This window comes from Lactuca saligna, chromosome 8, assembly GCF_052625555.1.
Source record: "Lactuca saligna cultivar CGN05327 chromosome 8, ASM5262555v1, whole genome shotgun sequence".
Classification (NCBI taxonomy): Eukaryota; Viridiplantae; Streptophyta; class Magnoliopsida; order Asterales; family Asteraceae; genus Lactuca; species Lactuca saligna.
Window position 1 is genome coordinate 110,173,531 of NC_136424.1, and position 20,989 is coordinate 110,194,519.

The following is a 20,989-nucleotide window of genomic DNA, read 5'->3' on the forward strand; positions in this document are numbered from 1 at the left end:
GAACCGGCTGGAACCGGCCCGAATCGAACCGGGCCGGGGAACCGGCTTCGGCAAAAATGAAGAACCGAACCGGCCCGGCGGTTCCACCGGTTCCGGTTATATCGGTTCCGGTTCCGGGTCCAGTTTTTGCCGGTTTTTCGAGTATGGAACCGGCTAAATTTTGATGTACCCAACGACTAAATTACTTTGCGTTTTATTGGTTTTTCGGGTCCGATTTTTGCCGGTTTTTCGAGTAATTCCAACGACTAATTTACTTTGCGTTTTATTGGTTTTTTATGAAGAAGTGGATGTTTAAATACTAGTAAATAATCAACATTTTAATAATAAACATTTTAATAAACAATTGAACATTGAAGCAAATTAAACATGGATGTCGTCAAACTTATATTATTAAGTATCCAACATTCAAACATTCAACATTCAAAATACACTTTCGACATTCAAAATATACTTCCAAGTTTCACCAACAAAAAAAAAAAAGTCTAATATGTGGATTCCAACATTTCTTTGATATTTTGACTAATTCCCCGATCTCTTCCCCGTTAGCTTCAAGTTGTGTATAGCATCCACAATGTCTATATATAATTCAAAAGAAAAATGTTATTACTTACTAAAATGTAACAAATACTAATAAGAAGTTAAAAATAAGATGTAACAAGTATTAGTGTATTACCGATAGCGAGGTCATCGTCAGCTAACACATCGTGCACTTCGTCGTAGTCATATATAGGCAAGCTACTCTTTCTTAGCCAATCTTGAGTGCATATCAATGCCTCCACAATCACAACGGACAAATTAGTACGGTAGTCGGTAATTACTCGACGACCATTACTGAATGTGGATTCGGATGCTACGGTGGAAATTTGCATCCCCAAAATATCTATTAATAAACAAATTAGTGTATAATACACGACACAAATTTATAAATTAAAAATTTAAATTAGAGTAAAAGAAGGTCGATACCTCTTGCCATTCGAGCAACGATCGGGAACCGCACTGCATTATTTTTCCACCATGTGAGGATATCATATCCTTTGTCAAATCCGATTGGGTCCTCGTTTAAGTATCGTTGCAATTGACTTTCTGAGGAAGTCGAGGGGAAACTTCCCGAAGTCATATAGCTTCCAAAGAATTCGTTTTCGTCATCAAAATTAACAACTTCTTCGGGAGTTTCTTGTTGAGACGATGAGGTCATGTTTGACCTTTCCAAGTATGTCTTGAAAAACTTGTCCAATTTGCATTCAATATCAATAACCTTTGCACGTGCTTTGGATTCTATCTCATCAGCGGACATCTTTTTATCTTTGTTTTTGGCTTTAAGCATTTGGGTAAAAACAACTTTCATAAACTTTGACTTGCATTGAGGATCTAACAATGTCGCAAAGAAGACATAATCACTTATAGTATCATAGTCACCCCAATATTTGTCATATTTATGTTTCATATCCGGTACCATAAACATAAAATCCGGGTTGGTTTCATGTTTCCTAAGATGTTGCTCTATATCTAGGATCTCCCGGGTATACGTATGGAAGATAGGCTTTGTTGAACACGAAACTTTTTCAGTTTTCTTCTTAAACTTCTCAAGGAAGTCCATCATCTTTTTAATCATCTCAAAATCTGAATGTGATGGTACCCTTCCCACAGTTTTCTGAAACATTGGATCTACAAAAAAAGAACAACACAATCAAATTACGTTTTATTGTTGTTAGAAAAAAAAAACAGATTTGACACCCTTCCTTGCGGGGCTTGTAATTCATTCAATTTTTAACCAAATCAAGCGTTTTTATAGTCTAAATTCAACTACTAATCCTAATCTACATGTAGGAAAAAGATTCAGGTCAAAACAATTTAAATTGAATGAATTATGCATATTTGAACAACAAAATCACATGACGTTATATTGCTGTTAGAAAAAAAAATTCAGATTTGACACCCTTCCTTACGGGGCTTGTAACTCCTTCAATTTTTAACCAAATCAAGCGTTTTTATAGTCTAAATTCAACTACAAATCCTAATCTACATGTAGGAAAAAGATTCAGGTCAAAACAAGTTAAATTGAATGAGTTATGCACAATTTAATATTTGGACTGATTGCTAAAGAAATAAATATTGCTAATTTTAGTGCTGAAATATATTTGATTAATTGATTTTATTTACCTTGATGGCTATATTCGAGAAATGCGTCTTTCACATCGTACGCTGATCTTAGCAATTCAAAGGTAGAGTTCCATCTTGTTGGAGTTTCACCACACAAAAACCTTTGACTTTCTACAGCCGCATCCTTCATGGCTTGTTTAAACGTCTTGATCCGTTGCGGGGAGGCTCTAATGTATTTCACCGTATCTTGTAGGTTTTTTACATGATAAACTTCGTGTTTTAACCCCATTTTCACAACTAGGTTTATGATATGAGCCATACACCTAATGTGAAAATGTTTGCCATTCTCGTAAATACCCGGTAGTTCTTTCACAATGATGTTGATTGCCGCGTCATTTGTCTTGGCATTATCAACGGTCATCGTCATGACATTCTTCATCCCCCACTCGTTTATGCAAATTAGCAACTCTCGGGCCATGTCTTCAGCTTTGTGAGTATCAACCTCTCTAAAGTTGACTACCCTTTTGTGCATGACAAAATCTTCGGTAATGAAGTGGGCCGTGACAACCATATAATTTATCTTTTGACACGAGGATGTCCACGTGTCGGTTGTCAAGTGGATGGCTGTTTTGGGGTTGCTCAAATGTTTGTACAACTTCTGCCTCTCCATTAAATAGAATGACACAACATCACGAGAAATTTTATGCCTTGAAGGCAATTTCACCCTACCATTAAGGGCGTTTACAAATTCTATGAATGCCTCGTTTTCAATGAATTTAAATGGTAGTTCCCCAATGGTGAAAAGCCCTAGCAAGGCAAGTTGGATCCTAGTATCATCATGTTTCCATGTGTATACATGACCCTCACCATTAGGAGCTTTCGTAAATGACAACTTTTGTTGTTTGTCATCAACTTGTTTCGGTATGTTGTCTGGATTTAACTTGCACCCATTAAAATGCTTGTTTATTGAAGTTGTACCATTCCGGTTTGGATCTGCGGCTAGTAAATGTAAAAAATAATTGCATTCGGCCCACTTTCTTTCAATTCCATCGTCCTCCTTTATCCATTCGATCTCGAAGTATTTCCAAACAGGAGCGGTACAATTATCTCTACCCTCACCTCGTCTGGTTGGGTTAATCCGGTCCCTTAACTCCTTTTGAGTCTTTTTTTTGTTTTTGGGTTTTGGTTTTGTTGGGTATTTTTCTTGTGTTCGTTTTTGTGGTGGTGGTGGTTTTTTTGTTTGTGTTGGTTTTTTTGGTTGTCTTTGTTTTTGTGTGGTTGCAAATTTTCGTTTTTTTGAAGGTTGTTGTTCTTGTGGCTCCTCTTCTTGGTTTGATTCATCACTTGGTATAACATTCAATGCCGGTGTTTCTTCTATATAATCTTCTTCTGAATCTTCTCCATAATCCTATATTCACAAAATAAAACATATAATAAGTCATATTAGTATATTACATTTAAATGCTGAAAAATAAATATAAAAAAATTCAGATTTGACACCCTTCCTTACGGGGCTTGTAACTCATTCAATTTTTAACCAAATCAAGCGTTTTTATAGTCTAAATTAAACTACAAATCCTAATCTACATGTAGGAAAAAGATTCAGGTCAAAACAAGTTAAATTGAATGAGTTATGCACATTTGAACAACAAAATCACATGACGTTATATTGCTGTTAGAAAAAAAAATTCAGATTTGACACCCTTCCTTACGGGGCTTGTAACTCATTCAATTTTTAACCAAATCAAGCGTTTTTATAGTCTAAACTCAACTACAAATCCTAATCTACATGTAGGAAAAAGATTCAGGTCAAAACAAATTAAATTGAACGAGTTATGCACAATTTAATATTTGGACAGATTGCTAAAGAAATAAATATTGCTAATGAGCTAAATACTAATCTTACTTGGTCATCAAAGTCTTTTCCAATCCAATTAGCCGGATTACCATCTTCATTATTGGCATCATGAGCATCCGAGTTTCGGTATCTTGATGATGGTACATTTGGTAGCCCATCCAAATCCTACAATGTCAATTTTACACATTAATTATATAACAAAAGTACTATACAAATTCGTAGTTTTGACAATCTTACATAATTACATTCATACTATAAACAATAAACTAATCTAACAAAAATTTTGCATGTATGTCTACAAAGTACATTGTTAAATGGAGCTTAAAACATGAAACATATATTATATGTACAACCTTTCATCCGTAAAGGAGTACTCCACTATGAGACTATGATCAAAAATCAAGATCTTTTAATTAAGTAGGGATAACAATGCATATATTTGGAATGGAGACAACAAAACCAAAGAAAAAAAACTTGCATGCATGCCATTATTTGGTGAATCATTGAAGCATTGAAGATTTGAAGCTAATATTGAAGTATATAATCTTAAAACATGAAATATAAATATATGCTTTTACTTGATCTTCATGAACATCCATAGTTTGAATCATTGAAGCAATTGAAGATGAAAAATTGAAAATCAATGAATGATGATAAAGAATTGAAGATTGATTGAAACTTGGAGATGGAAACTTGTAATCATTGGAAACTTGGAGATGAAGAATTGATCAATTGAATGATGATGAAGTGATTGCCGATTGTTGAAGAGAGTAGGGTTCGATCGTTTGCTCCAAGTTGGGATCGTGGCCGTGACTTGCAAGTCCCAAAAAAACAATCGCATAATGCGTTTTTTTTTTTGTTTTGAGTTAGTCGCCGTCGTGCGTTTTTGTGTGTATCGCAAGCCGGGCCGGTTCCCGGTTTTGGGCCGGTTCCAATAGCCGGTTCTTTCCGGGTTCCGGTTCCAAAAAATCACAAATTTGTAGTATAGGTCCCGGCCCGACCGGTTCCATCGGGTGCCGGTTCCGGGACCGGTTCTGGGACCGGTTCCGGCCGGTTCCCCGGTCCTTTTGCTCATCCCTATGTAGTAATATTAATATTTAGGGCAGATTGCGACTAGCGTATTTTATGATATTTATTAATGTAGGCAACATTTATTTTTAGTTTTTTACAATCATAGCAACGAACTTGAATTTAACTATTGATTTTAAACAATATGTAATCCCTATAAAGTTGCTGACGTGACATCGGTTATCATCATGTTATCGTGCACATCTCCCTATCTAATAAACAAAACCAACTGGACACGTGTCATTACAATCATCCATTTTCGCCCTATGTTAAATTACTCTATTACCCCTTCAGCATCCTTTCACGTATCATTAGGTAATAGATAAAATAGGTAATTAGGTATGGAATTGAATTAGATTAGATTATATATGGAATATATGGAATATATGGAATATGGAATTTCACGTAGCATTACAAATTGAATATGGATGGAAATAATGATATTGTATCGAAATCTTTGGAATGTTGAATCTGGAAATATCGATATTTTCTAATTTGAAATTTGAATATGGAATATCTGCTGTATACATTAAATCAATTCCGTTACATGCCCGATTAAGAGCACCTAAAAATGGTATGCATATCAATCAATTATTATGCGCATAACATACTATATCAATCATATTCCGCTTCAATTACATAATTCAATCCCTACGACCGTCTCTGCATCTCAATTCTGCTTCTTAATTTCGAATCTTGAATCAGCAACTTCAATCCTTCGGTGAGTTTCTCATGATTAAGTATCATTGCTTCTCAATGTTTGTGTTAATCGTATAATTGAATTTTTTTTCTTCTTCTGCGACTTCAATTTTGCTTCTCATTGAATTTGTTAATCAAGGTTTCTATTTATCTTTGATTCAGAAGTTGTTTATTAATTATTTTCGTCTGATTTATCAAACCGTTTATATAATAAACAAAAAAGTATCAATTTCTTTTTGAAGTTCCTGTTACACTATATCCCATTTTTAGTAATTTATTCTCAAAGAACAATGCTATAATCTGTAATTTATCATCTTTTAGTTTAATTTTCTGGGCAAGGATGTATTCATTTTAACCTTATAAATAATTTTTCTGATGAAATTAAAGTGATAACATAGATAAAGTACATACCTCTGGAATAATTTATGGGCAACATTTGGGGTTTCCATCAAATACACAACCAACTAAATGCCCACCAGTAACAACCAACATAACTCTAAAACGTGTGTTGTTTCTAGGTTCATCTATCACATTCAGATTTTTTTACTAATATATTTGCAATAAAAAAAATTACATTCAATAACATTCTACTTTTCAATTTCGTGTTATAAGATATCAGTATATTTGCTTTATAAAAAAGATGTCTCAAATTTGAATACATTCAATAAATTCCTGTTCAAAATAATGATCATTTTTTAAACATGGACATATTCATAATTTTCACAATAAAATGGTATATTGGTGCATGCATTCTTGGGAATGTGTTTTGATATTATTTGAGGTATTGTATTAAAAAAGATTCTAATCAAGCTGTCAAATGAGATTTCTCATAATATTGAACACGCAACAGAATAAACAATGCATCAGATGTCAATTTTGCCCTTTGTCAATTCTTTTGATGAGCTCTAAAATTTCAATCATTTAAATTCCATAAATTAAGACTACAATTTCATCATTTTATGACCCCCATTTGCGAAGTTGAGTATTTATTTCCAAAAATGCGAAACTCCAGGGACAATATTTGAAAATTTCTGTTTTCTTCCCCAATTCGCATTCTACTGTGAAATACTTCGCATCTTCATTCTTACACCCTTTGCATCCCTTCGCATTAATCACCTTCGCATTCTACTGTCAATTCTTTTGTATCTCTTTAAAAATTCTGCAATTTCATCATTTTATGACCCCCATTTGCGAAGTTGAGTATTTATTTCCAAAAATGCGAAACTCCAGGGACAATATTTAAAAATTTCTGTTTTCTTCCCCAATTCGCATTCTACTGTGAAATACTTCGCATCTTCATTCTTACACCCTTCGCATCCCTTCGCATTAATCACCTTCGCATTTTAACCTAATTAATCAAATGCGAACCACAAAATTTTCATTCCAGATGCGAACACAGTTTAGTTCTTGAACTCTAAACTTGCGAAATCAAAACTTTCTGTTTTATGGCTGTTTATAGCATTTAACTTTTATTTTCTGTCAAATTTAGCATCTTACTTGGTTCCTATTTTTATGATTTTCCTGTTTAGGTTATGTTTTATCATTGTTTAAATCCATTACTATTGCAAAATTTTACATCTATGTTTTTTTGTATTATTCAGTTCGTTCTTATATTATTAGTACTCGATACACATAATTGTAATTATTTTGTGTACTTTTCTGTTATAGTGACAATGGCAGAAACAAAGATCACTTTCATTAGAGACTTGGACAATATGAATGATGATTACACACTAAAAGTGTCTATTATCCGACTGTGGAAATCGCTTTCAGATGGCAACCCCACTATTGTCAGATCAATTGAGATGATACTCATGGATGAAATGGTAAAATCTACTATTTTCATAGCATTATTCAAAACCATTTTTTTTATTTGATCATTCCAATAATATTATTCAAACTCAATCATTGAAGATGTTATCTTCAATGTTGACCAATTTATATTTATTAAAAATTCCGTTTTTAACATTATATAATATTCTTACCCTATGTGAATAGTGTACAAAAATCCGAGCAAGTGTGTATCCAAGAGATTTTCAAAGGTTTGAGTCCAAATTGAAAGAAGATCAAGCTGTTTACATCCGGTCCCCCACTATCGCTCCTAACAAATACAGTTTTAAAATAAGTGATGTAACCTCCAAGTTAAATTTCCATAGAAGAACAACTATTAACGAGTGTCTACACTTTCAATCCAAAACAAAATATGGATTTTCTTTTGTTTCTTTTGAAACAATTATCTCTGCAACAGCTACATCTAATGAATCAATTGGTAATTTCCCTCCTTATTGATTGTATATTATATTTAATTCTTTAAATTCACATCATTTTGACATTCTGTATTATCATTTTGTAGATATTATTGGTGAAGTTGTTTCATTAGGAAAGCTTGATTCCCGTGATGTCAGCAAATCTCTACATAGGCTGCCTTTACAAATAAGAAACTTAGAGTAACCAAAACTTTTTTTATATTATATCTTATATCTTATATCTTATATTCATTACTTTACAACTTGCATGTAGAATTTTAGTATTATATATTCATTTAACCATTATTATTTTTGCAGAGGTTTGCAGGTTAATGTTACGTTGTTTGGAGATATTGCATACCAGTTAATTTCTTATCTTGAAGCTCATAAAGAAGTTGGTCGTGTGATTGTCCTTTTGCAATTTGCAAGAATTAATGTCTATAACGGTAAATTTTTTATACCAATCAACCTTATTTTAGTCTTTTATATTACTCATTCTATTTACTATTTTATTTTGTTTCATCAGCAACACCTTATGTGAACAGTTATTTTGAACACACACGGATGTTCATAAATGCTAATCTTCCCGAATAGTGAATTAGCAACAATTTCACAGTCCTTGACTTCGCGTTTTTCTTCACGAATCATCCCTCAATCATCAATCCAATTGCGAATCAAAACTCATATGTTCTTGCTTTATCGATTCATCGACTACACTCATATAAATGCGAACAATACTCAATTTCAAAATCGATTGAAACTTATAGCAAAGCTAAATCCAACTTCGCATTCAAAGCAGTGTTATTGATTGCATTCATGAAATACTAACAAGATAATATATTATAATACAAATATACATATTTTAGGTGGTGAAATCGTAACAGCCTAACAATTTGGTATGCAACTTTATTAAATCAATAAAAAAAGTTATGCAAATTGGAAAAATAAATAAAAATATATGTTTTGTTGTTTTAATTAAGGAAATAAATATTTTATATGAATACTCACCTGGAAAAACGCATATTATAATTGTCTAATTTAATCGTAACAGCCTACCAATGTACTTTCTTCTTGACTGTTTGATTGTTTTTTTCTGTGTGCTGATTATAATTGTCTAATTTAATGTAATTTTTTTTTAACTTGCAAGGTACAATGGAACATATTACTCCTATAAAGGAAATTGACTCAATCAAGGACGATTTCACAATTAAAGTTCGGATCATACGTCTTTGGACTCAAAAGTCAAGAACAATGTCTTATAATTGTCTATATCCCATTTTTAGTAATTTATTCTCAAAGAACAATGTTATAATCTGTAATTTATCATCTTTTAGTTTAATTTTCTAAATATATGTGTGGTTGTCTATGTGTGTGTATCTCTTTAAAAATTCTGCAATTTCATCATTTTATGACCCCCATTTGCGAAGTTGAGTATTTATTTCCAAAAATGCGAAACTCCAGGGACAATATTTGAAAATTTCTGTTTTCTTCCCCAATTTTACATATTTACTGTGAAATATTTCGCATCTTCATTCTTACACCCTTCGCATCCCTTCGCATTAATCACCTTCGCATTTTAACCTAATTAATCAAATGCGAACCACAAAATTTTCATTCCAGATGCGAACACAGTTTAGTTCTTGAACTCTAAACTTGCGAAATCAAAAATTCATATGTTGAACCCATATGCGAATATTAACCCAATTGACTTCAAATTGATTCACAGATGCAAACACTCGATTGTTTTACTTTCGCAAAATGAGCATCAACAACTCCACAATCGAGTTTTTAAATTCTTGCAAACAACAATTTCACAGTCCTTGACTTCGCGTTTTTCTTCACGAATCATCCCTCAATCATCAATCCAATTGCGAATCAAAACTCATATGTTCTTGCTTTATCGATTCATCGACTACACTCATACAAATGCGAACAATACTCAATTTCAAAATCGATTGAAACTTATAGCAAAGCTAAATCCAACTTCGCATTCAAAGCAGTGTTATTGATTGCATTCATGAAATACTAACAAGATAATATATTATAATACAAATATACATATTTTAGGTGGTGAAATCGTAACAGCCTAACAATTTGGTATGCAACTTTATTAAATCAATAAAAAAAGTTATGCAAATTGGAAAAATAAATAAAAATATATCTTTTGTTGTTTTAATTAAGGAAATAAATATTTTATATGAATACTCACCTGGAAAAACGCATATTATAATTGTCTAATATCACTATTCTTCATTTTTTCTAAACTTTCATATCTTTTTTTTGTTACAAATTAAAAACTATAATTATATTTCAATTTATCACCCGTGGATTTCCACGGGTTTAAACCTAGTCATCTGCCATATATACAAACATCATGACATGGAACTTTTTAATTGGATGTTGCAAAATTAGAAAAACCCAACAAAAAGGTACTTATTTCTTTTTACCATTAAAGACAGAATAGTTGATCTTTCACCCTGAATAACGATCAACTTATATTCTCTGCCATCCAAGGCAATTTGTGAGCTATTTACATGTTATCTTTAAAGAGTCTTCTGAGTTTTTTTTTTTTTTTTTCTTTTTTTGCTTATGTGACGTTAAGTAAGCTAAAATGGCATGTAAATGATACACATTTGTATATGGATCATTTGTAATTTTGTATGCTACACTTAGCTTACTAGCATCCGCATAAACATAGAAAAGAGACTTACAAAGTTTCATATTAGTGTCATGTATTTACCAAATACATGATTCAGTCCCATTCTAGACCCACCGCATCAGATAAATGGTTGTATCATAATTTATTATTTTCTTTTTTAGAAAAAAAAAAAGCAACCAAATAAAAGGCATGTACAAAAGATCACACCATCTAATTATAAAAGCAAATAAAATGGCTGATTCTAATGCTAACGCTTTTGATCACCATATAATTTCCAATAAAAACACAAAAACGGCCTACTGTTTCTCAAGATTGTACAACAACAAATGGACAGTCTTAACTTGATGCCAAATTCAAGCATTCATGGAGGCCAACCACCATTTCCCTTGTGTTGAAAGCATTATTTGCATATGGGGAGCTCAATAGTCGATATATATATATATATAGGCCATAATAGAGTCGTGAATTCATATACACATCATATTCAACGTTTTTTTTAAGTCAACCTTCAAGAGGAACAGCAGTATCAAGCTTCACTTTATTTAATCGCACCGTTCCAAGAATATACTCTGGTAATTCTTTCTCCTCCCTTCCCTGCAATTTGTCAAAAAAAAAATAGTTTTAATTAAACTGAACAGACTGTATTGCGTTTGGCACGCATTGGACTCGGACTGTGACTGATATCAGTAGGACCAAAAATGCAATTTTTTGTCCCATCTCAAAAAGGTGGGAAATGAACTTGCTCTCAATATCTTGTCTGCAAAAGACGTAAATGTCCTCGTGAATCTTGATGATGAAAACGGAAGTTGTTATAGGAAACGAGTAACAACCTCAATTAAGATGGCAAGATCAACAACTAGACTTGTTACATATCCAAGAACAATACCAATGACACTCCTTGCAACGGATGAAGAACCAATATCTACATCAATCTGCGCATCATAACAAATAATTATGTGGACCAAAATCAATGATAATGACGTGAAATATGAACTCTTTGTTTTTTTTTTTTTTTTTTGGAATATGGAAAAAAGAAAGCAAAAGTATAGACCTCCAAAAAATTGTCTTGTCTTAGGTAGTTACAAGTTACGGCTTTTCCCAATAGGCAAGCTTTTGTCCCAACTGCACGTTTCACCATCCAATATCCCTGTCATGTCAAGTGTCAACCGTTTTCTTCTTCAATATCATTACTTATATATCCATAAAAAGAAATAGCAACGTAATTTCTATCTGTAATAGGATTGAACTGAAAGTAGGATGATATATATTATAATATAATAAACAAATCAACAGAAATAACACAATGCTATTTTTTTGCATTTAACCGAATAAAATACCTGTACAATGCTCGGAATCAATTTGAATCTTGAATCACGAAATGCATCATTTCCATCGATAAATTTACCCAACAATGACCCCTTATTTACAGGCCTATCTGCAGCATAGTACATAACTAGGCTGTAGTTTGGTTTTGATGGAACCTATACAAAGATAACAATATATATTTAAACAATATTTTTTCCATTTTAAAATAAAAAAAAAATTTTAAAACGGTTAATGCATATACCTGCAGGTTGACTACAAGGATGAATGGAAGTTTTTTTCCAGCTTCTGACTGTAAAATGAAAATGAGTTAGAATTATGGAAAATGTAATATGGAAAGTATGTTGCTATTATGGGTATAAAATGTTGTTTTATATTGATAAAAAGATTAAACTACATTGGTATTTCTTGTAATTTGCTCAGTGTAATGATAGCAAGAAACTTTTGAGTACCTGTACAAGGCTTTTGGGATGCAAAGCCACTTTACTTCTAGAAGTTTCTAGTTTATACCAGTCAACTGCTATAAGCTTCAAAAGGGGATCCCCTCCCGCTACCTGAATTTATAAAAATAAAAAAAAAAGTATGAAACCATATTGACATATGGAGTAATGTAATATGAAAAATTGTTAGCTTATTACTAACGTTACACCAACCATGTGATGCAAAATGATTAGGTTGTAACACTTCTTAAATATATTGAAAAGAAAATCTCTTTAATACATTACTAAACCCTTAATCCTTAATCCTGTAAGCTATATATGTTTGTTTCTTTTTGGCTTAATACAAAAAGAACGACTTAATAAAGAAAATCAGAAGAAAAGAGGCTTTCCCATTAAGTCACAACTTTTTATAAATTTGTCCTCGTTTAACTTTTCTTGTCATTTCCACAAGTGTGTCATCATTTTCTCAGAAAGTAACATGACCTTAGTTGCCTTCAATGTTTGCTTTAAATTTTGTTTATTACTGCTTTACTTATAATAAATATTACATTCTAGAGAAGAAAAAAAAAACTACCTTAGCACTATCTTTCATATATGTCTTCCCTCTAATCTTAAAACCAGCACCACTTGGAGATGTCCAACAGTTTGCATCAGATTCACTTTTCCCTTTGTGCATTGATGCATGAAACAAACTAGAATCAAGATTAACTGGTTCCACATTTGGATCTAACTCATGGCTTCCATCCATAGCTGTTTAGATTTTAACAAAAAATCTATATAAATTAAAGCACATTTAAGCAAAATTAAAGTCTTTAAAAAAGGCTAAACAGTTACCTTTCTTTGCTGTTAGAGCCAATCGAGCAATAGCCCATGAAACATTCTTTAGCTTCACTCTTTGGCCCTATTAAAGTACAATATTACACAAAGAAAAATAAGTTTAATTTGGGTTATAAGAGAGGGGATAAACAAACACTTTTCCCTAAAATTTTCAAGATCATGCATATAATATTACTAAAGATTCAAAAGGCAACAAACCTTGCTATCAAGTTGAGTGTTCTCATCATCTTCATCATCTGAAGATGATGATGATGATGAATCAGCAGCAATTGCATCATAAAACTCTTCAGCAACTTCTGCATCTTCAAACTCACTAATGGATCCTGAAACATCAGAGCCTTTTGAAGTCACAAGTGTTGTTGATGATTCTGATGTAAGTCCAGGGCTTGCCCCAATATAAGCCTTTAAACCTAAAACAATTCATCATAAATTTATTAAAATGCTATGAAATATAAAGTCAACCTTATTACAAAAAGTCAGTTTCTAAATCACTATCATCATCAAACATCAAATTACTAAACTCACAATTGGAATAATAATAAATATCAAAGTATAAAGTAACCTGAAACTTGGTTCAATAAGGCATAAGGAATCGAATTTTCAAATTTTGAGCCTTGACCACATTTCCATTTAAACCAGCCTCTTGAATCTATCTCTAACATATGAGTTACAAGACATCTATCACCATGTGATCCCACTGAAGCTCTTAAATTCCTGATCTCCCATGAAGAAGCTATCAAAAAAATAAGATGTGGGTTGGCATGTTATTATCATAAAACAAAACAAAAACAAAAAAAAAAGTATTTAAATTTCAAAGGGAAAAGAAAAAAAAAAAAAAAAAAGATTTTCTTACGATTAATCTTTATTCGTTGATGTCGAGATTTTGGAGGATGCTTCTTATGCATTGCAGGAAACTGCAAGATTGCTGCATCATAGGTTCATTCAATAGTTAAAAGAGAATCATTTTCAATTTGTACTAACAAAGGGTATATAGGTAAATTTACTTACTATATGTTCCATCTTGTCCACGAAACCATTGTCTAGAGAATATGAAATCACGCTTAGACTGCCATCTATAAGAATAGCACATCAGTTTTCGACTGATGAGAAATGACAAAAGAGATGAGTTAAAGGCTAAAATATATATAAAACAATATTAATATAAGAACCAGTTGTTTTTATCATGTTATCAGTATCCCATGAAAATGAAAACCCACATTCAGAATTTTATTTTTTATTTTTTTAAAAAATCAATTGGAGAGCGACCCACCTAGTTAAGCATTTGGAATCATAAGATCCATAAACAACATCAGAATGACCACTTAAAGAATCTACAAGCTCTAAATCACCAGTCAATGCATCCCACCTGAAAATTTTAATTTTTTAGTAAACACAAAGAAAGATTTTATAATTATAACCCAAAAAAAACACATAAATTTATCAACATACTCATATCTTCTATGTCTATCAACATTCAAAACCACCTCAAAAACAGTATCTGGACTTGCATCCACAACACCAACAGCCTTCACAAGTACAGTTTTGCTGCGCGACTAACATTTATATAAAAAATAATCAACAAATATATTTAATTTTCATATTTGAATTCACGTATCTATATAAATATATAATCAAGGTAAAAGAAAACTCATAAATTTATCACCTTGTTGTCAGACACATCCTCAAAGAGTCTGACACCTGAAATTCAATATCCAGTCAAAGAGTCCAATTTAATTCCATATAATATATATATATATATATATATATATATATATATATATATAAAAACAATGTAAGGGCAAAATGGGGATTAAAAAAGATTGTACCATTGATTGTACGAACGCATCTCCACTCATGTGCTTCAACGACATCTGCAGCATCACCTTCCATGAACTCATTAGACCTTTGATGTCTACCCAAGTTTGATGATCTTCTCACAAGTGACTCTGGACCTATAAACAAAGAGAAAAACATTTTTTATAATGCAAAGTATTGTGAAAAAATTATAAAATATGTGGAAATAGTATATTTAGCATCTTACCATGTCCTATTCTTATAAGCTTTTTTAGATCATGTGCATATCTCCTTACCCTTGGGCGACGCCCTTCAAGATCAATCCTTCCAATTAACAAATATTACAATGAGACCAAAAAAAAAACTTTGGGTATAAAAATATATGCAACAAAGTTTCAATTTTAATAACAAAGGAGATTTTTGGAGTGACAACTTTGTGAAATTACATAATGTTGTTAGCAATTTTATAAGATATGATTCAAGAGGCAGCATACTCGTTCTCCATGCTCAATCTGTGTCTGGTGGAACTTTGAGAAAGCTCAAACTCAGCCTGATGATTGTAGTTCAAGGAAAGATACATATAAGAAAAACAGAAAAAGAAAAACATGTGTAAAAAAACGAATTAAGTAATAAAGATTGAAATTCTTTCTACCTGTTGTTTTGCTTGATCAAATGCTTCCATCCATTTTCGGGTTTCTCCTGCTGTAGCACAAGCAATCTTGCAATACATAAAAAGAAAAATAAAATGACAAAATTACCGGATAAATGATTGGTAACATATGTACATAAATACCAGAAAATATCACTTACTTCTCCTTTCTTCTCTTCATCTAGTCGGTTGTAAAACCTTAGAACATAAAGATCCTAGAAAATATGAAAATAATCAAGCAAAGTAAGTCAGTAACCTTTTGAATGTGTTTAGGAAATGAATTGAGTTTGATATTTAGACCTAAGTGTTTGCTTTGAAAACATCTACTAATGTTCAAGTAATTACAATAAATGGAGCTTGTTTGAGGTTCTTACACCATCATTGACCTTTTTTCGTCCTAGCTCCTCCACCATAAGTGTGTTCCCAGCAACACCTCTCCTTAGTGGTTTCTGCATCGAGCATACTATGATTAAACCCTAGTGATTGGTGAATTTCCAAATGTTTCCCAAAACAAAACAGAAGGTTGATAGCAATATGTGTGCTTTCAGAGAGAAAATATGCTGTAACTTGCAAGCAAAGGAACGTATCACTACAAGTTTATACCCTTGTAATGATTGATGTAAGAGCGTTAAATTACACCTTGTTCACTTCGTTGATCATGCAATTGTAGAATTGCATGTATTTAGATTAAGATGTAAAAGAGGAATCAAACTGGGGGTGAATTTGAAATTGAAACTTACAATGCCAGGGTTTTCATGAGGATCGCGTTTATACATCATCACGTATTTCCCACGAATATAGAGAAATCGAAGATGACAAAACTCGCGCCCAATTGAATTGGTGCCCAAATGATAAACCCATCCGAAGTATTCGAACCTCGTCCGACTACACCCCTTCTCCTCCGCCCCACTCTCCGATCCTCCGCTTTCCGAAGACCCGCCTCCTTGACCTATCTTCTTCGTCGACGGCGGCGATTCCATTTCCTTCTCTCTCCGACCAGAAATTTTGTGGGTTTTTGAGATCAAAAATTCAATTACAAGAGCGAGAGAGTGTAACCCTTTTTGTATGTTATGGGTCAATGAAAACGGAGTAGAACGTTTATGTTTGTTGTTGTTGTTGATGGTGATTCTCTTGGGATTCTGGGTAGAGACTGGAAGATGAAGAAATTATGAAATGCCAGTTGGAAGATGGAGTTACATTCAAATTTAATGCGATCATTTTGACAGCTTGGGGATTTTAGGAGGTCTGATTTGAAATTTTGTAAATCTGATATCAAGAATTTGCCGACTACTGGATTAAAGTTTGATCAGAGAATCAATATTTTTCCAATTTCCATCTGTCTTTGTTTAAATATGTAAAGGAGAAAGCAATGAAAATAATGATATCCTACTTTTTGACATCACATTGCTCCTAATAATATATAAAAAGTGGTTGGATTCCTTTTAAAATACTTAAAGTAAAATATTACTACATTCGAGTGGTGTTAATGAAAAAACAAACAAAATCTTAATGTGTCGTGCACGTGTTTTGCTTAGTATAAAACGATCATAAGAACAAGGGTAATGTCGTATTTAGGCAAACAACAATTACTAATGTGCTCATCTAATCATTCGAATATCACGAAAATGAGAGTTAGAAACAACCAAAACCTAATTATCCATCCGAACAAGATAAATATTGAGTTATATTTGGTTAAGTGAATAGCAATGAGAATTTTTCGTGTGATTTCAATTGATTTTTCAATATTATAGGTAACCCGGATAATCAATTAGATTAATATGTTTACATTTTATTTTAAGAAAATTACAAACATACGAAAAATCCTAATTATTTTGTCGAAAATAGTAAAAAAAAAAAAAAAATCAAAATTGCATTTTTAGCCACCAAAATTGCAGATGGATTAAACTCATCTGCGATTTCGCCAAGCCATCTGCGAACGTACAAATGGCAATGTACTTTAGTTACTTGTACATTCGCAGGTTGTTGTTTTTCCGTTGTATATATATGTTGTTTACAGGTCAAAATCGCAGATAGACTATGTCTATCTACAATTTTCTTTCATTTTCAGCTACGATTTTGTTTTTTTTTTTTTTTATTATTATGAAATTGTTAGAGTTTGACTATGAAACAAGCTTATTATATATAAACTTTTCAAAAAATTATCAGTTTTGTTGTTATTTCTTTGGAAAATTTGTTTAAAACATCTCTAAAAAAATGAAATATTTGGTTTGCGTTGTAATTAATGGGATGTGGAAAGTTTTTGAAACAGATCTTGAATATGTATGTCCACATTAAGGTATTTCTAAATTTGCTTTGATATTTTCTGAGTATATTAGTTATAGTGAGTTTGTATATTTAGTAAGAATGAAAATCGGTTTGTTAGACAAATATAAAATTAGGTCCATTTGATAGTTTCTGTCTGAAAAAATGTTGTCTGGGAAAGTTTTCTAACTAAGAAATAAACCATGTTGTTTGATTATACATCGGGCTGACTATGCTGAATGATGAAAAATGACTCAGTTTATGTCTGATGGTTGTGGGATGCGATTTTTAAAATAAATTAGGATGGTGGTGGTGTTGTCCAAAAAAAAAGAACTAATCCAATAAAAATGAATTTTAAAAAAAAATTAACTAAAAGAAATTAATAATCTAATAAGATAATATTTATTAATATATAAATATTATATATTATAAATAATATTTATGAATATATAATAATCCCATAAAAAGAATTAATCCATAAAAAAAAGAAATTAAAAAAAAAGAATTATTTAAAAGAAATTAATAACCCAATAAAATAATATTTATTAATACATAAATATTATATATTAAAATAATATTTGTTAATATAAAATAATACATTAATAAAGTAATAATTCAACAAAAAATCAAATTTAAAAAAAAAAAAAAGTTATTTAAAAAAATTAATAATCCGAGAAAGAAAAAAAGAAAAAGGCAGGGTTTTAATAATAATAATTGTCTTTCTAGCCCATTCAGCCATAAAGATATGATTTTGGAGCTTTCTGGGAAATGCATATCTTACTGGAAAGACCCATTTTTTGTGCAAATCAAGCAGTCTTTCCGGTCCATTCAGCCAGAAAGATCTGAATGGACCTGAAAATATGCATATCAAACAGGGTCGTAGTCTTCGTTTCCATCATCCTTAATTGAATCATTATACAACCATGATTGAAGACATGGATGTTAGAATGTTGATTAATGTAATCAAATCGAGTGGAGGAATGGTTGTGAAAGTGTTTGTGGTGGCTGATGAAGGTGATGTGGTTACGGATGGTGGTGAGAGTGGAAATAAGTCGGTTGGTAATTTATGCAATGATAAAGGGAGCAAAAATCCAATAGGTACTTTCATGACTCCTAGTGTACCTCAATTTCATAGTGTTGCTGAAAATGTTAATGTGAGGTATTCACTTATTCACTATGTGGATCCTGAGAATTACAAGTATGTTGGTGATGATGATGTTGGTACATATCTTAATGGCGTAGGTGGTCGTTGTGTTGATGTTCCCGAATAAGAAGTTAAAGTTATGTTGGTGATGATGATGTTGGTACATATCTTAAGTGACCAACTCGGCGAGTCAGCCAAGGCGACTCAGCGAGTAGGGTCTGTGCGAGGAAAACCCTAAAATCGGGACTAAGAGCCTATTTAAACGTCCCATTCTCTCCCCTAGGGTTCCTTTACTGCCCCTTTCACCCAGAACGCCGCAGCCTAAGCCCCCATTGTGCTCATTCATGCTTTTGGCCATTTTTGAGTGATTTAAAGGGAGAAGAAGAAGTGGGAATCTTTGAAGCATCAAGGAGTGGCTTTGGATCCGAAGTTTGGGGATCATTTCAGAGCATTTGAAGGTATTAAGTCGTTTCTCTCCTCCAGATTTTCCTTGGTTATGAGTTTTGGGGCTTTTAAGCCATGTTTGAAATCAATCTCGAGCTTGAGGTCCAGATCTGAGGTTGCTACCTCAGATCCATGCTTGTTTTGGTCTAGAATTCCGTAAAGTATCAGCTCTTGAGTGGATCATGGAGTCTTTTTGCCTTAAGCCCTAGTTTTTGGCATGTTTTGCCTAGATCTCCTTTTCTACACGTAAAGTTTGCAACTTTACGTAGGGAATAGGCTTGGGAAGGGTAGATCTATAGTTTGGAGTCCATGCATGACTCAAAGGTCCTCTGCATGTAAGGAGAACTGAAGGGACTCGACGAGTCCTTTGAGTGGACTCGGCGAGTAGCATGAAGTTGTGGAGAAACTCGACGAGTGGGATGAACAACTCGTCGAGTCGTATGAAGATTGCCTTGTGCTCGACGAGTCTGTTCTTGGACTCGGCGAGTCAGGTCGCGAAACCCCAAACCCTTCGAGTTGTGACTCGAATCAGTGAGTCGGGTGGAGACTCAGTGAGTTGGATAGGTATGGACTCAGAAATCGGTAGACTCGGCGAGTCATGGGCTGACTCGGCGAGTCGAGTCATGAATGGAAGGAATCTGAACATTATGAACTTGGCGAGTCAGTATGGTGACTCGGCGAGTAGGGTTGACCTAGAAGGTTGACTTTGACCAGGACTTTGACTTTGGACCAGGGTGGACTTGGTTGTCTTTCGGGGGTCAGTTAGACTCAGTGTTGCATTGATATTGGTAGTTCGGGGAGCAAGGGGAGCAGGAGTTTCTGTTAGGTTTTATACAAACAATCCTATGTGTGCATGCAACCTTAGTTTGGATCTATGTTTTCACTATAAGACATACAACTTTATGAACACAAAATAAACCCTAGCATGCTTCTATAATTTTCGAAATTTACATAGAAGTGTAGAAAACATACCTTTGTTGTTATATATCAATAACAACTAGTTTCCGTGATCTCTTGAACTCTCTTGAACTCTTGAAAGCAAGCACCACAATTGTAGTGCCTCTAATGGCTCACAAACACCTTGAAGCAAGAAGGCAACTAAGAGAGAGAAGGGAATGATGCTAATTTCGGCCCTAGGGTTCCCTTGGAATCAAGTGGCCTTAAATTGAAGCATAGGGCATGTATTTATAGTATAGGGTACTAGGGTTTCAGTCAAAACCCTAATGGACAGCTTAGCCACCAAGCAGCCCAAGAAACCTTATGGAATGAGGCCTTGGACGAAAATATGATGATCCTTCATCATAATTTCGTTCCCCCTTAGTCCATTAGGTTTCCTAGCCCAAAACTCAACTATCACACAATTGACAGTTTATACCCCTTTATTTAATTTGTCTCTTTTAGTCACCAAATTAATTCCTAATTAATTCATGACTAATACTAATCAAATAAATATGATTTCTCCTTTA

At 32.9% G+C, this 20,989-nt stretch overlaps 3 protein-coding genes across 4 annotated transcripts; 1 reads left to right on the top strand and 2 right to left on the bottom strand.

The window, feature by feature from the left end:
• Positions 1 to 940: 940 nt before the first annotated feature.
• On the bottom strand, positions 941 to 2,578 carry LOC145010006 (zinc finger BED domain-containing protein RICESLEEPER 2-like). Its single transcript, XM_078968606.1, has 2 exons — positions 2,161 to 2,578; positions 941 to 1,665 (listed from the first exon to the last, which is right to left on the bottom strand). Exons 1-2 carry the CDS (start codon positions 2,576 to 2,578, stop codon positions 941 to 943), a joined length of 1,143 nt encoding a protein of 380 aa, XP_078824732.1.
• Positions 2,579 to 7,398: 4,820 nt separating this feature from the next.
• On the top strand, positions 7,399 to 8,565 carry LOC145010007 (uncharacterized). The gene is made up of 5 exons (XM_078968607.1): positions 7,399 to 7,551; positions 7,724 to 7,994; positions 8,079 to 8,172; positions 8,290 to 8,417; positions 8,498 to 8,565. Exons 1-5 carry the CDS (start codon positions 7,399 to 7,401, stop codon positions 8,563 to 8,565), a joined length of 714 nt encoding a protein of 237 aa, XP_078824733.1.
• A 2,257-nt stretch (positions 8,566 to 10,822) lies between these two features.
• On the bottom strand, positions 10,823 to 16,979 carry LOC145010898 (protein ENHANCED DISEASE RESISTANCE 2-like). Of its 2 annotated transcripts, none has more exons than XM_078969468.1 (22): positions 16,414 to 16,979; positions 16,048 to 16,122; positions 15,835 to 15,888; positions 15,677 to 15,742; positions 15,519 to 15,574; positions 15,272 to 15,348; positions 15,057 to 15,182; positions 14,894 to 14,928; positions 14,680 to 14,783; positions 14,501 to 14,596; positions 14,239 to 14,303; positions 14,084 to 14,155; positions 13,793 to 13,963; positions 13,429 to 13,640; positions 13,228 to 13,294; positions 12,968 to 13,143; positions 12,406 to 12,507; positions 12,198 to 12,245; positions 11,968 to 12,111; positions 11,682 to 11,777; positions 11,461 to 11,562; positions 10,823 to 11,224 (listed from the first exon to the last, which is right to left on the bottom strand). In XM_078969468.1, exons 1-22 carry the CDS (start codon positions 16,651 to 16,653, stop codon positions 11,132 to 11,134), a joined length of 2,277 nt encoding a protein of 758 aa, XP_078825594.1. In that variant the 5' UTR covers positions 16,654 to 16,979; the 3' UTR covers positions 10,823 to 11,131. The 2 variants fall into 2 exon arrangements, with proteins under 2 accessions (XP_078825594.1, XP_078825593.1); XM_078969467.1 differs by having other exon boundaries at positions 14,239 to 14,330; positions 16,414 to 16,978.
• Positions 16,980 to 20,989: the final 4,010 nt, after the last annotated feature.

Excerpts from the sequence above, each read along its gene's own strand:
- LOC145010898 (XM_078969467.1), bottom strand. The coding sequence starts at position 16,653 with ATGGAATCGCCGCCGTCGACGAAGAAGATAGGTCAAGGAGGCGGGTCT. Across the intron at positions 16,123-16,413 it reads CTCATGAAAACCCTGGCATT|AAACCACTAAGGAGAGGTGT; the intron begins GTAAGTTTCAAT and ends TGCTCGATGCAG. Across the intron at positions 11,225-11,460 it reads ATCTTGCCATCTTAATTGAG|GGAAGGGAGGAGAAAGAATT; the intron begins GTTGTTACTCGT and ends GACAAATTGCAG.
- LOC145010007 (XM_078968607.1), top strand. The coding sequence starts at position 7,399 with ATGGCAGAAACAAAGATCACTTTCATTAGAGACTTGGACAATATGAAT. Across the intron at positions 8,173-8,289 it reads TTACAAATAAGAAACTTAGA|AGGTTTGCAGGTTAATGTTA; the intron begins GTAACCAAAACT and ends TTATTTTTGCAG. Across the intron at positions 8,418-8,497 it reads AAGAATTAATGTCTATAACG|CAACACCTTATGTGAACAGT; the intron begins GTAAATTTTTTA and ends TTGTTTCATCAG.
- LOC145010006 (XM_078968606.1), bottom strand. The coding sequence starts at position 2,578 with ATGGCCCGAGAGTTGCTAATTTGCATAAACGAGTGGGGGATGAAGAAT. Across the intron at positions 1,666-2,160 it reads TCTCGAATATAGCCATCAAG|ATCCAATGTTTCAGAAAACT; the intron begins GTAAATAAAATC and ends CTTTTTTTGTAG.